The sequence below is a fragment of the Mus pahari genome, chromosome 3 (assembly GCF_900095145.1).
Source record: "Mus pahari chromosome 3, PAHARI_EIJ_v1.1, whole genome shotgun sequence".
NCBI classification, from domain to species: domain Eukaryota; kingdom Metazoa; phylum Chordata; class Mammalia; order Rodentia; family Muridae; genus Mus; species Mus pahari.
Window position 1 is genome coordinate 57,311,620 of NC_034592.1, and position 16,711 is coordinate 57,328,330.

The following is a 16,711-nucleotide window of genomic DNA, read 5'->3' on the forward strand; positions in this document are numbered from 1 at the left end:
GGACCACAGTAGATCTTGTCTCAAAAAGAGGGAAGAGGACTACAGTATTTAAGGACGTATATGTGAGCAGGAAAACCAAGCAGAAATGAAGACATGGTAAGGGGATGGGGTAAAGAATGGGGAGAAGTGCATGGGTAACTTCTGGCTTGTTGGGAATGTTGTATTTCTTGACCTGGTCATCACATGATTGCGATTTTAACCTGTATCCACTTTTCAGTGTCTATGCCTTAAATACTTCATATGCCTTCTGTATATTTTACAAAAAGAAAATGTACATATGACCAGTAAAAATGAAAAGACAGTGGATGCTCTGCCCATACCTACAACTCCAGCACCTTATAGGGGAGATCAAAGGTTACCACAGGTTCAAGGCTAGCCTGATCCACATAGGGAGTTCCCAGACTCTGAGGGTGCAAGAGTGAAAGCCTGTCTCAGAAAACAAATAAACAACAAAAAAAGAGACATTCATTTAAGCCCATTAGCAATTAGAAAAATAAAACCTGCAACAATGACCACTGTTTATGATCTACCTGTGAACAGGGTGACCTTAACTGTTCCCTAAGGGGCAGGAGATTGAGACCTCTGTGAACAGCAATGCAGCAAGATGTATACGAAATGTAAAACCCATCTATCTTATGAATTGGTCCCTAACAAAATACTAATATACAACAACATATCATGACACACACACAAAGACATTCTCTTCTAACTACAGTGTTGTTAATAATAATGAAATGACTATTTTAAAAAGGCTTCATAATCCATACACAGTGAAATAATACACAGCTACTAGAAACAGGATACATTTTCTATAAACTGATGTGGAAAGAGCTCAGGGACATACTAAGAAAACCAAGTCACGGAATCACACATACATTGCATAGCCCTGGTTCTAAATATATAAATATGTACATATGTAGATGTATGGAAAACAGATCACAAATTTATGCTCTAACCTCTCAGCAAGGGATGACGGGAATGCTGGTTGAAGAGGTAGCGAGGACACTTTGTCATCATCTTACACACACACACACACACACACACACACACACACACACACACACACACACACGTAAGTCCATGTCCTTGAACTACTTGTATAATTTTAACAAGCATAGTAAAAACAATTATGCTATGTGTTTAGTTCTATAACAAGAACAATTAATTATGCTATACATTCAGTTCTAATGGGACTAATCTAATACATTTAGAAATAGCCAGCTTTCAAATATCTTTTGTTCTTAGGGCTTCAAGAAAGCTCAGAGTTGCAGATACAGGGTTGTCAGCCACTAACTGATGAACACTGTGAGGGGCACTTGGTGACTTGGGCCATCTCCAGGTTCACCTTTACTGATATCTGCATATATCCTCACAGCCACGGCCATAGCTATGCTTTCCCAGAGCTACTCGCTAAAATTAGTAAGTCCTGATGTTACCAGCTGTCAAGTAACAGCCACAGCAAAGTGTGGCTGTAGCTCAGAAGTAATTGTTAAAGAGTAAATGTGGGGGGTTGGTGAGATGGCTCAGTGGGTAAGAGCACGGACTGCTCTTCCAAAGGTCCTGAGGTCAAATCCCAGCAACCACATGGTGGCAAACAACCATCCATAACAAGATCTGACACCCTCTTCTGGTATGTCTGAAGACAGCTACAGAATATAATATATAATAAATAAATCTTTAAAAAAAAAAAGAGTAAATGTGGGCACATGTGCGCACGCACACCCCCCCCACACACACACTCACACACACACACACAGTAGAGACCTTCTGAGGAAGTCATCTCCATCTGAACTCCTAGCAAGGACCCAGGCTCACAAAATCACCATGTAGGAATTTCCCCCACTTCCCTCCCTTCCTCCACCCTAGTTCCCTCTGTAACTAAGTACACATTCCCTAAAGCAGACAAACACAGACAAAAAGCCCCTCGAGGAGACCTAGGAAGGAAACCAACTCCATGCAGACATTTTGGTGTGCTTTTATTTTTGATTCGTATCATACTTTACGAAGGGAAACTTCCAAACTTTACTCTTTCAACATCTTGACCTTTACCTTGCTGCAAAGGAGAAAAACAGAACTAAGCGAGTGGTGCTGGAGCCCACCCTGTTCCTGTGTGTGAGGACATAAGGAGCTGCTTCTAGCTGACAGGAGGATTAAACTCAGCTACAAATGACTGGAAACACAGCAGCTCATGAGTCACCGACTGGTCCTCCGGCTTCCACGGGCAAGTACCCTTCCTACACGTTTCTTATTTAAGGTGGTGAGCATTAAGTTTCACTCTGCCTTTTATCAGCAAATACCTTCCTATTCCAGAATGGAAAACAAACTGAAACCGGATACATTCAAACACGGATGCTTGATTTCCATAAGTCACCAGGAGGAGAAAGAATTTAACTTTAGTACATTTATTCTTACATGATTCATAATAAAACACTTTCAAAACATTCTGTACAGTTCAAGCCACTCGGAACAGCATTACATGTTTATAAACATGATTTCTTGGGATGAGGTGCCAAGGTGTCTCTGTACAAAGATGTACAATATGTACAGTCACTGTAGGTACAAGCTGTGCGAAGCAGAGTCTAGAACACGTAATTCATGCCAAGGCTCAGAAAACATTTCAACAAGTAAGACTAAAGCTTGAAACTGCACTGTGGCTCTCCCTGGGCGCATGATCACTTTATAAACAATACATGTATAGGTTGTATAGAAAGTGGTTGGCCCCAGCGCAGACAGTACCATGCAGCAGACTGGACATGGTACCGTCCATTCTCCTGGGCCTCGGTCTGTACTTGCTATGTCATTGAGCTGCTGCTGTTGCTACCTTGGGCTGAGCCACGGCTACGCTAGGAGACTTAAACTTGGGGAGGTAAAGGCCAAACTTGTTTTCGATGCCAGCGAAAGTGGCTGTGGCAAGTCTGTAGCCACCGATGTGATCGGGGTTGGCGGGAGGGAGGTCTGCGATTCGTGACTTTGGCGTTGGTTCTGAGCCAGAAGGTTTGCTGTGGACAGGAAAAGGCAGACCGTTAGGGAGCTCGGGGCTAACACTTCGAGCATGGCCCGTGGCACCCACACCCCATGGAGAAGGCTCTCTCAGCTCTCTCCATGTCTCCCGCATCAATCATGATATCCAGCCTCTCCACAACATTAATTGATTTAATTTAAAAGCTTCTTAAATAATGGGCTCATAACGCTTATCACCAAAAGAGAAACAGACTTAGTTCTTGCTTCTATAATCTCTGAAGACATAGTATTTGTACACTGGGATGATAAAAGTGCTGTCCTTGCATCTTTTCTATATGCTGGTCCCTCCACTGCTTGGATCAACAGCTATTCCCCTACTGAGGCTTTGGGCAGGATCACAGGGTTATGACATAAGGACACACAGTGCCCAGGCTTCTGCACAACAGTTAATAATTGCTCGCTTGCTTTGGGTGCAACCTCCCTGCAGACTCAACAAGCAGCTGCTTGTCTCCCCAGGGGAAGCTTTGAGTGCTGCCTTTGGAGCAGCTCAGTTTGGGGCCTGCACCCTACAATGACTCATTGGGTAACCTCTCTTGGAGACCGGGCATGTGAACTAGCTGTGTGAACATCTAGGTACTGAGTGATGGGAAGCAATGAGATCTCCTAAGTGTAAAAATGAAAAGCAATCACAGAAGCGTGACTAGTACACACTTAGGTTGATTCTGGTTATATTAAATAATCCAACTAACAGTGATTTGCCTCTCTTAATGTGGAAGCCTTTAAAGCCCATTGCTTTCCACACGTTGGTCTTAAAGGACCCCACTGTGTCCCATCTCTCAGCATTCCCAAAGTGGCTCTGTAAACAGAACAAACATGTATTTGGGTCTGGTGACTTTGTAAGGAGAAGGAGCTGTACTTACAGGCCTCCAAAATCTATGTAAAACCACCGCTGCAGAAGCTCGTAGGTCACCAGGGTGACACCAAACTGAGGTGAGGACCGAAACACCCGAGCTGGAAAAGACAGACAGGGGAGGGGACGCTTAACACCTGGATGGCTATTACAAGGTGACCTTAGAGTGTCAGGGCAGGACAGCCAGACAGCCATGCTGGAGGACCACCCCAGCATCTACCTGCAGTCCCTTTCCAAAATGCCGAGGGCCCTTCTTCCCGGAGAATCTTTCGGAAACAGTCGACGACCCCACTGTATGTTGTCTGGCCGGCCCTGGCGGCCACTTGCAGTCTTGTCTTGATGACATCAGCAGGGGTTACCAGAGAAGCAGCAGGTACACCTTTGAGGAGAAAGCCACATTTAATCCGCCTAAGGACTTGTACATCCAACAAGTCCACAACTGTAACCACAAGGGGTACTCAGAGCTCCTTAAACAGATACGCAGGCGCATGTGGAAAGAAGTGTCAGCAAGCCTGGTTTCAGTAGAATCGGGGTGGAAACGTTTTGTTTTTCTTTCTGAATTAAGAAAATGTCTCTAATGTACCATCTGAGAGGACAATGAGAGTGAGAGAGAAGCAATGCTAGAGATAGGTAGGAATCGCCACGTTCCCTTTCCGGCCTTAACAACCTTTAGGCTTTTCACCTTTAAATAGGATGCAAGTATTTTCTCCTGTGACATCTGTTTAATGCACCACAGATTATCATCGTGGTCTTGGTTGATCCTTGCTGACCACACTTAGGGTGAGGGTCAAAAGCATCAAGTACTTGCTAGTCTGAGGTGCTAAGGGGGAGGCTGCCGAGCCTCCTTTCAGACCTGCTCCTGCGACAGTCAGTATGACAGTCATTACAACCTGAGTGAGAGCCAGCCAGGCATCCAGTTAAAGAGCAGCAGGGGAACCGATCATTCAGAGGCCACCCCTTCCCCCCCCCCCACGTGCCACGGCTCCCTGGGGTCACCTGAGATGCAGCAGCAGCAGCAGCAGGACACGGAAGATGGATTTCTCAAGCATAGGTTTTGTTTATAAAACAAAACAGACCTTGAGAGAGCAGTATGACCTTCCCCAGGGGGGAAGGAATTCAATTTGGCCCAAATCTCACTGTCTCATCGCTAGGCAGATGGAGCTGGTGGCTCTGAGGGGCTCCACGAGAGAACGATGCCGGTTCGTCCCTTGGATCAGCCCAGCACCCACTCAGAGGGAAGCAGGTAAGCTGTGTGCCTCCTGAGACAGGTCTCCAAATGCTCTCAGTACTGCTAGTGAAGCGTGCCTGGTAATAATTAGAAAAACTCGCCTCTTTCTGAAAACAGGTCCAATGTCTCTAAGCTGGTGTGACTTGGGAACTGTTTGAGTGGTTCTGTTGCCCCCTGGAAAGCCTGGTTCTGTTATCCCCTTCCTAGCAGTCTAATGAGGACAAGAAAGGAGCTGGGGGTGGGGTGGACTTGGAGCCAGGTTAAACGGGCATCACTGGCTGTTTTCATTCAACTAACCAAGCTCACGAATGACAGAGGCCAAGGCATTTGCTGGACCCCAGACAAGGGCTCAAAGCCCTGGTTTCTGGTTTTTCTTTGTTGGTTTGTTTGCCTGTTTGTTTTTAAGTTGTCCTCTGTTGTCATAAGCAAGAACAGTATATCCATCTCAACACTCCCAAGACCCAGGGCTCCTAACACACCATATTTAGGACAAGTAGTAGAAGAAGATAACCCAGTAATTAAGAGCCAAGCAGTGGGGTTGGAGAGATGGCTCAGTGGTTAAGAGCACTGGCTGCTCTTTCCGTGGACCCCAGTTCGATTCCTAGCATCCTCATGGCAGCTTGCAACCATCTATAACTCCAGCCCCAGGGTATCTAATACCCAATTTTGGCCTCATCCAGCAATGGGTATGCACATGGTATACATACATTCATGCAGGCAAACACAAACGTAAAAGTAAATAAATCCTTTGTTTTTAGTGTTGTGAGACAAGGTAGCTGAGGCTGTCCTGGAACCAGTCACTATATAGACCAGGCTGACCTCAAACTCACAGAGCTCTGCCCGTCTCTGCCTCCCACATGTAAATAAATCTAAAACGCCCCAAGCAGGAACCGGAGTCTAGTCCTAGTCCCGAGTCTGCTGGGTTCCGTGCAGGTTCATTACTCGCTGTGAGGAAGGCAGACAAGCCGTTTCCTTCCCCAGTTTCCTTCCTTTGTGCTGCTGCATATAAGGCTGCCTGGTGGCTCCCTGTTACGCCAAGTCAGTTCCCTGGTAGCTCAGGAGTAAGGAAAGACAGGAACACACACACACACACACTCAACCCCCTTCCCCCAGCTACTGCTGTGCATCAGTTCTTCCTGCCAGGCTGGTAGACACTCCTGGGCCTAATCTGGTGTCTTTCATTGCCTTGTCCTGAGTCTCTACTCTTGTGTTGGCCGCACAGGGAAGGCAGGATGGACATAATGCAAGCCCCACTCTCCAGAAGCACTCAGCCTATCACAGAGGGGGAAAACAACTTAAGCAACCATTAACCAAAGGGAATGCTGAGAAAGGAGTTGAAGGCTTCAGGGTGCTGCTTTGGTCTAACCCGTGGCGGCAAGAAGAGAGAGTTCCGTGAAGCTCAGCTTCTGAGTCAAAGTGGGAACGTGCTACCCTACAGGACAAGCCTGAGGGCAGGCAGAGACTGCCTCTCAGCACTGGCCCGACAGAGCAGATCTAGCAAAGGACTTCTTCACCTTAGTTGGCTGCACCCAAGGTTTTAGGAGCCCAGGAGGCTAAGACACATGCTAATGATGGAAGCCCAATTTAGATGGGCAGATCTAATTTGGCTCCAAGTTGCTAAGCTGCATTAAGTTGTTTATCCACATTATGCAAATGTAATTAACGCTCATCAGAATCAGATCCCCACAAAGGAGAAAAGGCGGTTATATCCAGCTAAGTCAGACCCCAACAATAACTTCCAGAAATAAAGCTCCAAGTCCGAGGTTCTGTGCGTCTTGGCAGAATTCTTTTGGTTAAGAAGATCTGTGGTTACCTGCCAAGGCTCCCGCTGTCAGGAGATTGATGCCTCCCACGCGTCCGTTCTCATCAGCCAGGAGGAGTTTGCAGTGAGCGTACACGGGAAAATAGATGGCAGAGAAGGGAATGTCTCGGAGGAAACACGCTTTGGCACCCTGTCACACAGTGAGGAAACAGTGCAAAACAGTGTGTAAATACGGGAAGCGGGCAGGCATCAGTGACAGGCTGAGATGTCCTTCAAACAGCATTAGAAGTGATGTGAGGGGAGTTGGGGTGGGGTGGGGTGGGCAGAGCAAACACGCAGGGCAGGAAGCGTTCTAAAGGAAAATGGACATCCAGCCAGGTGACTGCAGCATTCTGACAACAAAGAACTTTCTAGCATTTCTAGAAATGCAATATTTAGGGTCTTAAAACTTAATGTGGCGGAGCTGGAGAGAGGACCTGGGTTCAATTCCCAGCACCCACATGGTAGCTCACAACTATTTGTTATCTCCAGTTCTAAGGGGATTGGACACCCTCACACAGGCAGACATGCAGGCAAAACACCAATGCCCATAAAATAATGATAAATGGGTTGGCAAGATGGCTCAGCAGGTAAAAGCATTGACTGCTCTTCTGAAGGTCCTGAGTTCAAATCCCAGAAACTGCAGGGTGGCTTACAACCACCCGTAATGAGATCTGACGCCCTCTTCTGGTGCCTCTGAAGACAGCTACAGTGTACCTATGCATAATAATAAATAAATCTTTGGGACAGAGTAAGCAGGGACTGAGTGATTGGAGTTGACCAGAGTGAGTGGGGCCAACTGGAGTGAGCAGGGTTGACCGGAGTGAGCAGAAGTCCTAAAAATTCAATTCCCAACAACCACATGAAGGTTCACAACCATCTGTACAGCTACAGTGTATTCACATACATAAAATAAATAAATAAATCTTTTTTAAAAAAGAGAAATAATTTAATAACTAACTTGTTTTCGATTGTAACCACATGAGGTCTATCCTCTTAAGTGTTTTAAAGCGAAATACAAAATTAACTCAGGATGCTCTACTGCCGGTCTCTGCAACTTGTCAATATGTAATTGGAACTTTCTGCGCATTAAGCAAGGCAACATTTAGGACTCATAAGGGCTCTCGGACATCCCAGGTTGCTTGACCTGCTCAGCTTTGCCAGGCATGGGGGTGGGGAACTTGAATGGGGATAGGAGTGGCGGGGGAAACAGGAGAGGCATTAGATCAGATCCCAGTATAAATGGCTTGATTCCCAAACCTCCCAAAACTAACAAATTACCAAGTCAACCTCAATCACTTCCAAGCCTCGAGAGTTCCAAGCCAGGCAGAATGCCAGAGGCAATGGAGAAGGGAAACTGTTCTTGGGAAAGCAGAGAAAAAACCCAACCGTGTTCTCTGCTCATTCCATGCATGTTCCATTCAACACAGCCTGTCCTGGCCCTGGGGAAGACCATGAAGACCTTCCATACCATTGCCATCAACCCCTGCCAGCCCAGGTCTGAAGCTTTACCTCACCAGACAAATGCTATACCCAAGCACTGGGTTCCTATAGCTCTGTTTTTATTGCAACAACAAAAACACCAAAGGACTCTTACAGGATAATACAGATAGAACCAATATTTACAAATCCTGCTCTCCAAGGGAATCTCAACGGATGGCAGGGAGGGTGGGCGGGAGGAGCGGAGCAGAGGCATACGGTAAAAACAGACTCGGCTGGCAGCCGGGCTTCAGAGCGCCCTGTGGCTTACAGCTCTAATCTAGACATTCCTAATTTCTAATTTGCAGTTACAGAGGTAAATTTACACATTTCAGTAGTTATGGATCCATAAATAAATTCAATGCTGTGGAAACACAGTCCCCTATAGAGGTGAAATTTCTGTATTTTTCTCTTCTACCAGGGAAAGGAACGGAAAGAAATACTCTCCTAGTTAAAGAAAAATACTGGCTTCTGCTCCATTACATCTGATCTGTAATGACGGTGGTAAGTATATCGGCAGGGGAGAAATCTGTTGACTGGCGTTTTGTGAAAGTACAGTAACTGTTGTTGTTTTTTAATGGAATTCATTATTGACAAACCCTCCCACTTAACTTCTTAAAGACTTGAATTCTGCCAAATTCCTATCTTCTTTTTTTTTTCCACCATGGTCATGATGATTAAGACAAGAGAAGCCCCTCCTGGGACAATAACATATTCAGACTCTATGTCAGCATAGGATCATTCTGGCGTCCTAAAACCATCCAACGAGTACCCAAAGAAATTTCTCGAAGATCCCATACAGTAGAAGCTGAAAGCATGAAGCCAGAGATGCTATGGGACAGATATCTCGCCAGCAGCTCCATAAAAGCTAAAAACGACACCAGGAACATACTCATCCCACCACCTTTACACAGGAGCAGTGTGTACATCCCACTGCCTTTACCTGGGGGACCAGATTTCATTTGGGTTTTCTATCCCATAGGTTTCAGCTTGGAGGTGAGGGTGGGGTCATCCAGCTTCCTCATTCTTTCATGTGTATACTGTGTGTATGCATGTGTGTACAGTGTGTATACATGTGTGTACTGTGTGTATACGCGTGTGTACTGTATGTATACATGTGTATGCCATGTGCACTGTGTGTATACATGTGTGTGCGGTGTGTCACATCTCCATTCAGTTAGCCGAAGGAACTGACCCACCTTGTACAGCCCAAAAAGTCCCAAGTCCTGAAGCACATTCAGAGCGCTGACTCTCGGTCCTGTGGTGATCTCTCCGGCTACCTGCAGGCGGATCTTCACTATCTCCAGAGGGTTGGTAAAGATGACCTGCGAGCCTCCAGCCTGCAGGCAGGGGAGACAGACAAGTCCTTTCCACATCAGAGCTGGTCTAGGGCTATCAGTGAAGGGAGAGGCATGGAAGACTTCTCTTCCATTGGGGCAAGAGAGGCGCACATTTCGCTCGGTGTTAAGACAGGCTCATGGAGATGTTCCAAAGCTGCTTCACATTAATCTCGGTTTGGGTTTGTGTCTATTTGAAACAAAGACTCAATCTCTAGCCCAAACTCACCTAGAACACACTATATTTACCAGGCTAAGCTAGAATTCACAACAATTCTCCTGCCTCAGCCTGCAGAATGCTGGGACTGCAGATGAGAGAGGGCCACCATGCCCAGACTTGGGTTTAGCTCTATTTGAAATGTCAAAGTCGATTCTCAGAACTGACCTTCAAGGATAACCTCAAGCACATTCAAAATAGCAAAATCAATAAACCCAGTTTGGCCAACACAAGCAAATGGAGACGTGCAGGGTGGGCTCTGGGTAAGAGGGGACATTCAACAGATCATTGATTCAGCCCAGCAACTTGTAGAAAAGTGAGCACAGCATTAGGCCCACAGAAGGGACCTTTACCAGAGATGGATCTCCTCCGGTTCTTACACTGTACTTGAGCCTGCACAGAGCTCTGAGCCTGGACCAGGGACATGCACACAGAATGAAGGAATTTGGGGAGAAAACTTCAGTATCATTTCAAGACAAAACAAGGGGGGAAGAATCCTTAGGCAGAACTAGGAACAGAATCACCTGCGGTGTAACACCCTCACATTGTGGCACATGCCACATTTAGTGGTGAGCGAGTATCAGGTTTGATTTTAAATAATCAGAGTGTATTTACATCTGAAATCTGCCAACTAGTGGGGGTAGGCAAATGTATAAAATAACTGCTACAGCTCCTTTTTCGGTTTGTGTAATATAAGGATGAGCATGTGTGCATGATCACGGAGATATAAAAATAAATAAAATACATATTATCTCTACAAGGTGAAGAACTCTCATTTGTGCACTTTTGTCTTAAACTGCAGCTGTTTACATTATATAATCAAAACTATATTCATACAATATTCATAATTGTAATGGTCTCCATATAATCATGATCATAGTCATAACGGCCGTGGCGCGTGTTCCAGTAAAATAAGAAGCGTGAGCCCTGATGGGCGGAGCAGTTCCACAGGTGTCCAAACGGCACTGAGGTCCTCCACCCGTCCTCTTCCACATCTGCCTACACCCATGACCCTTCCAGACCCCCTTCCAAAGGGCAGCAAGTCGGCCCCTAAACACTCTGGGGCCACAGCCGTCTTTAACACCTTTGGCTCAAATCCTGACCCTTCCGCACTCATGACTTTGAAAGCTACATTGGCCCTCGATTCCTTGCCTTCTCTGGACTTGAATCCTCCAGGGAACTAATCCCCTTTTGTCTTGACACAGCACAGACCACCAGCCAGCACATAGGTCCCCCAACAAGGATATTCTGACCCAATTTTACATGTTGATTTGCCCATGATTCTTTCTTTTATAATCTGCTGCTCTGCGGGCAGACAGGTGCAGTTCAATGTTTCAATCTAAGCAAACAATACTTTCAAAAGGATTGCTGGGTGAAAAATTATGTTAAAATGATAATCCAAGTAATTACTCCTGTAGCTAGAATTAAAGACCAAACCAATTCAAAAGTTTACTATTTCCCTGAAATCGCTTTTTTTAAACAATGGTCACAAAGACTGTCTTTGGGAAAACATGCTTTATATTCTAAACTAAAGCAGATTAAAATAAGAAAAGATAAGAACTGTACAGTTTCATTATAATCCCTCAGATTTACCACCACCAGCGTGTCAGCCTTTAGGTGGTAAGTGTTAAAAATGGACATTATGTTGAAATAAACACAAAGTCCTTTCATGGTTTTTGTTTGTTTGTTTGGTTAGTTGGTTGGTTGGTTGGTTGGTTAGGGTTTCTCTGTATAGTCCTGACTGTACTAGTTAGTATTCCAGGCTGGCCTCAAACTCACTGAGATCTGCCAGGCTGGGATCAAGGGCGTGGGCCTCCACCACTGGGATGCCCTTTCATATTTTATACACTGGTGAGTTCTCACATCTGGTCTGCCTGCCCCCAGCTCCCTTCCCTTGACTTCCTTTTCTCTCTTCGGATTCTCTTGGAAACGACTGCCAGCTGCCTACGCTTTGCCCTCCTCCAACCGTTTCCCAAATTCCTCAGTGTGCAAGCTTTCTTCTAAAGCACCAAGAAAAGGTGCCAACGACACACGGTACACGTATAGTCACATTAACTGTTACGTGCACCGAAGGTGAGCATCCCCACACCCAGAGGACATCCTGGAACACAGGAGCAAGCTGTCAACATGGATCTCCCAGCAGGGGAGCCAGGCAACCATGACAGTGACACTGTAGCCGGGCACACATTTATCGGGTTATCCCTATGTGGTTCCTGGATTTTTAAGGGGTAAAATTTCTATCAGCTCAATAATGTTTGTTCACGTTTTTAAAACTATTTTACATTTTAAAACTTTATAATAGGACTAGAATCATGTAGGCAAATTATATCTAGAAACACTGTAACGTTTTAGGCTCAGTGGATGAGAAATCTTGGTCTGCAAGCATAAAGGTGTGGATGCCCAGAACCCATGTAAAGAGCCAGGCTTTGCTAGGTATAGCTGAACTCCAGGATGTGGCAGACAGACAGGAGGCTCACTGGGGCTTGGTCACCAGCCTAGATCAAGGTTCAGTGAGAGATCCTGTACACACACACACACACACACACACACACACACTGGCATGCATATATACTACAACGCACACAAACATATATGCACACAAACACACACACAAATTTATAACACAGGCTGGATATAGTGGCTTGAACTTTTAACCTCAGCACTTGGGAGGCCAAGCAGGAGGATCTCTGTGAGTTCAAGGCCAGTCTGGTCTACAGAGTGAATTCTAGGATAACCAAGGTGACAGAATGAGACCCTGTCTCAAAAGTAAATATATATATATTATCTATATAAAACAAAACCTTGCATATTTATAGCACTCAAAAAGAAACATACACTGGGAATATGCACTGTCCTTTTCTAAGGGCTGTGGCAGATGGGAAGCCTAGTGTGTGGAATGAGGACTGTGTCACTGGTATAGCCTTTAACTCGGTGTCTCTCTTATGCTAGGACTGACTTTATGGGACAGCAAAACAGCTCCCAATGGGAAACCGCTCTGGTTACATCAATTATAATCATTTAATACATACATTTCCACAGTGAAGAAGATGCCCCTGTGTTTGTGCCAACATATCGTTTGTAGCCTTTCAGAGCAGTGAAATTGCCCAGAGACAACAATCAAATTCCCAATAAGAAAACAGTGACGAAAAACAATTATATCACAAAGCACTAAGATTTGGCTTTAAAAATGCCAAATCACTTATGAACCTAAAATATTTGCTATATATTTCATTATGATTATGTCTAAATTTACTTAAGATTATCAAGATTGAAGAGGCTTACGATGAAGACATGACTAGCTGCATCCTGCGAAGGGAAAGTGAGTGGCTGGAGACGAGGCCACCACTCGCCTACCCTACTCTAAGTCTCAGCCCCAGGGATTCATCGGCGGTGCTCCGGACCACAATCAGCAGAGCTGGCGTGGCCCCTTTCCAGACCTCCTGTCTAAGTTTGATCATTTTAGCACTTTTAGTGAATTTTTAAATTAGTTGGTACTAGGAACTATGGATTAAAAAAAAAAAACTTTAAAAGTTTATATATTAAAAAAAAAAAAACTAAAATAGAGATAGTAATTTGTGATAGATAATAATCAACTAAAATTTAAATGAAGTCATCATAACACACAATGATGGGGAGCAGGGCTGGAGAGATGACTTAATAGTTAAGAGCAGAGGACCTAGGTTTGATTCCCAACACCCACACGACAGCTCACAACCATTTTTAACTCCAGTTCCAAGGGGTCTTATGCCCTCTCTGCCAGCACCAGGCACTCATGTAGAGTATAAACACATGCAGGTAAAACACCCATTCATTTATATATATAATATACCCCTAGATATAAATGGGTAGTGCCTAATATGACGTACATCTGGGTCTCATAAGGAAGCAACTTCCGTTCTCTATACCATATTTTTGGTGAATTTTTTTACTCACCAAAAATAACTTCTAACCCCCAATTGCTAAATTCTTCATCAGATTGGCGCTTGTTTTTCTCAGGCACACTAACAGCAGGACAAGCTTAGAGCTTTGAGTTTTCAGTATTCATCTGTCCTTTGGTTGTTCTAGAACCACACTGAAAATACATAAGAGAATAAGTCCTGCTTGGAATGAGAGTTAACCATACACAACAGAAACGGAACATAAAAATCACGCCCCTCCCACTCTCTCCCTGGGAAAGGACAGAACTCAGCCATTGGACCTCCCCTGTGCCGGAGGCTAAGGATTATTCCTGGTCTCCCTTCTGTCCTCACACTCCCACCCAAGAGCTGGATCTGCAGAAAGGCTGGGGACTGGCCCCGAGGGTGCCAGGTCTCTTGTTGCTTCTCTTGTCTCCTGTTGTTTAGAACCATTTCTCTCTAGCCACAGTGGCCAATCACTGGAAGCCTTACAGTTCCCTCGCAGAGTCTGAGGAAAACCAAAACTTGGATTTCTGTAAGGCTACACCAGCAACTTGAATAAGTGTGCAAAATGTATGCATTGAAAATAATAAGAAAAAAAAAACCATAATAAAAGTCACAGAATTAGTTTTCTTAAGAACAGACAGCAGGAACAGACAAAAGACTGTGCCTTACAGACAAACGGCATTTTTCTGCCTCAGTGGTAACAATTTTAAAAGAATAAAAGGTCAGTATATGTTTACTGTTGGGTGATATATTATCAAAGTGTTAAGAACACAAACCTTGGTGACCGGGAAGGGGACAGTGAGCGGAATGTAAAGTGAATAAGTAAAAAAATTAAATTAAAAAGGAACACAAAACTTAGAATAAATAAGGGGAAGTACTATTGGTCTGAGTATGTGTGTGTCTCCCAACCCTGAAGATTCATAGGTTGGAATCTATTACCCAGGAAGGTGGGACCTTGGGAAGCGACCACGTCCTAATAGCTCTGCCACTGTGGATGGGATTAGTGTGCCACAGAAGATGAAGACAGCTCTTGTGTCCCTTCCTCCACACGAGGGTGCAAGAGCAGGGCACCCCTGAGGTCCAGAGAGCAAGAATCAGCACAGTGAGTCTGATGGTGCCTTGGTCTTGGACAGCCCAGAATTGAGAGCAGTAACTTTCTGTGGTTACCCAACCTATGGCATGTGGTCTTAGTGGCCAGAATGAGCTAAGATAGGAGGTGAGTCACACTTTACGTGTGGCATAAATGTTCAATGATGTCTATGTGTGTGCGTGTGTATGTGACCATGTAAGTTTGCAGCATGAATTTGGGATCCTATGGATTCAGATTCCCGGAAACAGAAGAGGGGAGCTGTTTCCACTGCTCTCAAAGACATACAAGATACACTTGTAGGGGAAGACAGACTTCCTCATCTAGGGAATTGGGTAGCTACAGATCTCAGCCGCCAAGACAAAGCAACAAACCAGGGCATGTTGAGGAGCTGGTAAAGGCACTTGCCACCAAGCCTGACGATCTGAGTTCAGTCTCTAGGACCCACATGGTACATGAAGAGAACTGATTTCCCTTCTGACTTCCAAGCACATATACACAAATCAATAAATTTAATGATAAGCTTTATTAAAGATAACTTTAAAATTATGTAACAAAGACAAGAGAACCAACCAATAAATGGCACATACCCTGACCATGTGACCGCTCACAATGGCTATTAAACATACAAAAGGAAATGCCAGAAGAGAGGCACAGTCAAAGAGACCCTTCTGAATCCCATGGGAGCATGCTACCCTTGAAAACATGCTATGGGAAAGAAGGCAGAGCCCAGAGGTTATATACCACATGGTTACATTAACAGGAAATATTCAGAAGTAGTGTCTATGGAGGAGTTTATTAATGAATGACCACCTAGGGTATAAGGGTGAGGTGGGAAGACAGAAGGTGATAGCTAACAATTATCTCTGTGTGTGTGTGCGTGTGTACGTGTGTGTGTGTGTGTGTGTGTGTGTGTGTGTGTGTTGGTGAACACAGTGATGAGATTTGCTAACACTGATTTTGATGCTAGTGGTATGTACTCTGTGAATATACTAAGAGCTACAGAATCGGACACATACAATATAGCATTAGAGGGTGACTTTAGTATCAGTAAAGCTACTATCCTTTTAGGGCCAGGGGCACAGCTCTGGTAGAGCACACACCCTGTAGGCATCAGGTCCTGAGTTTGATCCCCAAGATCAACCATGACATTTGCCTGAAAGATCCAGAGGGCAAATGCTGAGAGGAAAGTGAACAGATGAAATAAAGAACAGACACGTGTTCCAACAGGGAGAGGGTGGATCTGGAGATGCGGTTTGAATCTTGTCTTTGCCAGTTGTTGCAGATGGGATCACAATGGTGATCACTTAGGATTAATGAGATAATCTCTACAAAATGTGCAGTTGAGGGCTGAAAGTCTCTAGGCTTGAAGCAGTATGTTAATTAGGCTAGGTGGTAGATATATGGATGTTCCCTGCATATTACTTTTTATTGATAGAAAACATAGGTTTTTTTTTTATGTTGTTTTGTTGTTGTTGTTTGCATGTAGCTTTTTTGTTTGTGAGAAAGGGTCTCACACTGTAACCCTGGCTGGCCTTCTGGCCTTGAACTGGAAGTCATCCTCCTGTCTCTGCCTCCAAAGAACTGGGATTGGTGTAAGCTACCACACAAGTTTGAAAACTGACTGTGGGGTGCCTGCAAGAAGGCTCAGTGGGTAAAGGATTCACAGGCAAGCCTGGTGACCTGACTGTAAGCCCTGAGACCCACATGGTGGAAGGTGAGAACTGACTGGCAAATTGTCCTCTGCACTCACACACACACACACACACACACACACACACACACACAC

At 44.9% G+C, this 16,711-nt stretch overlaps 1 protein-coding gene across 1 annotated transcript in view; it reads right to left on the bottom strand.

Annotated features, from left to right (window-relative positions):
• Window positions 1-1,950: 1,950 nt before the first annotated feature.
• The window catches only part of Slc25a12 (solute carrier family 25 member 12), a 92,678-nt gene continuing 77,917 nt past the window's right edge, over window positions 1,951-16,711 (bottom strand). Inside the window, 5 exon segments of the mRNA XM_021193123.2 lie at window positions 1,951-2,999; window positions 3,882-3,972; window positions 4,092-4,250; window positions 6,913-7,051; window positions 9,579-9,719. Coding sequence (XP_021048782.1) covers window positions 2,798-2,999; window positions 3,882-3,972; window positions 4,092-4,250; window positions 6,913-7,051; window positions 9,579-9,719 — 732 coding nt within the window. The 3' untranslated portion in view covers window positions 1,951-2,797.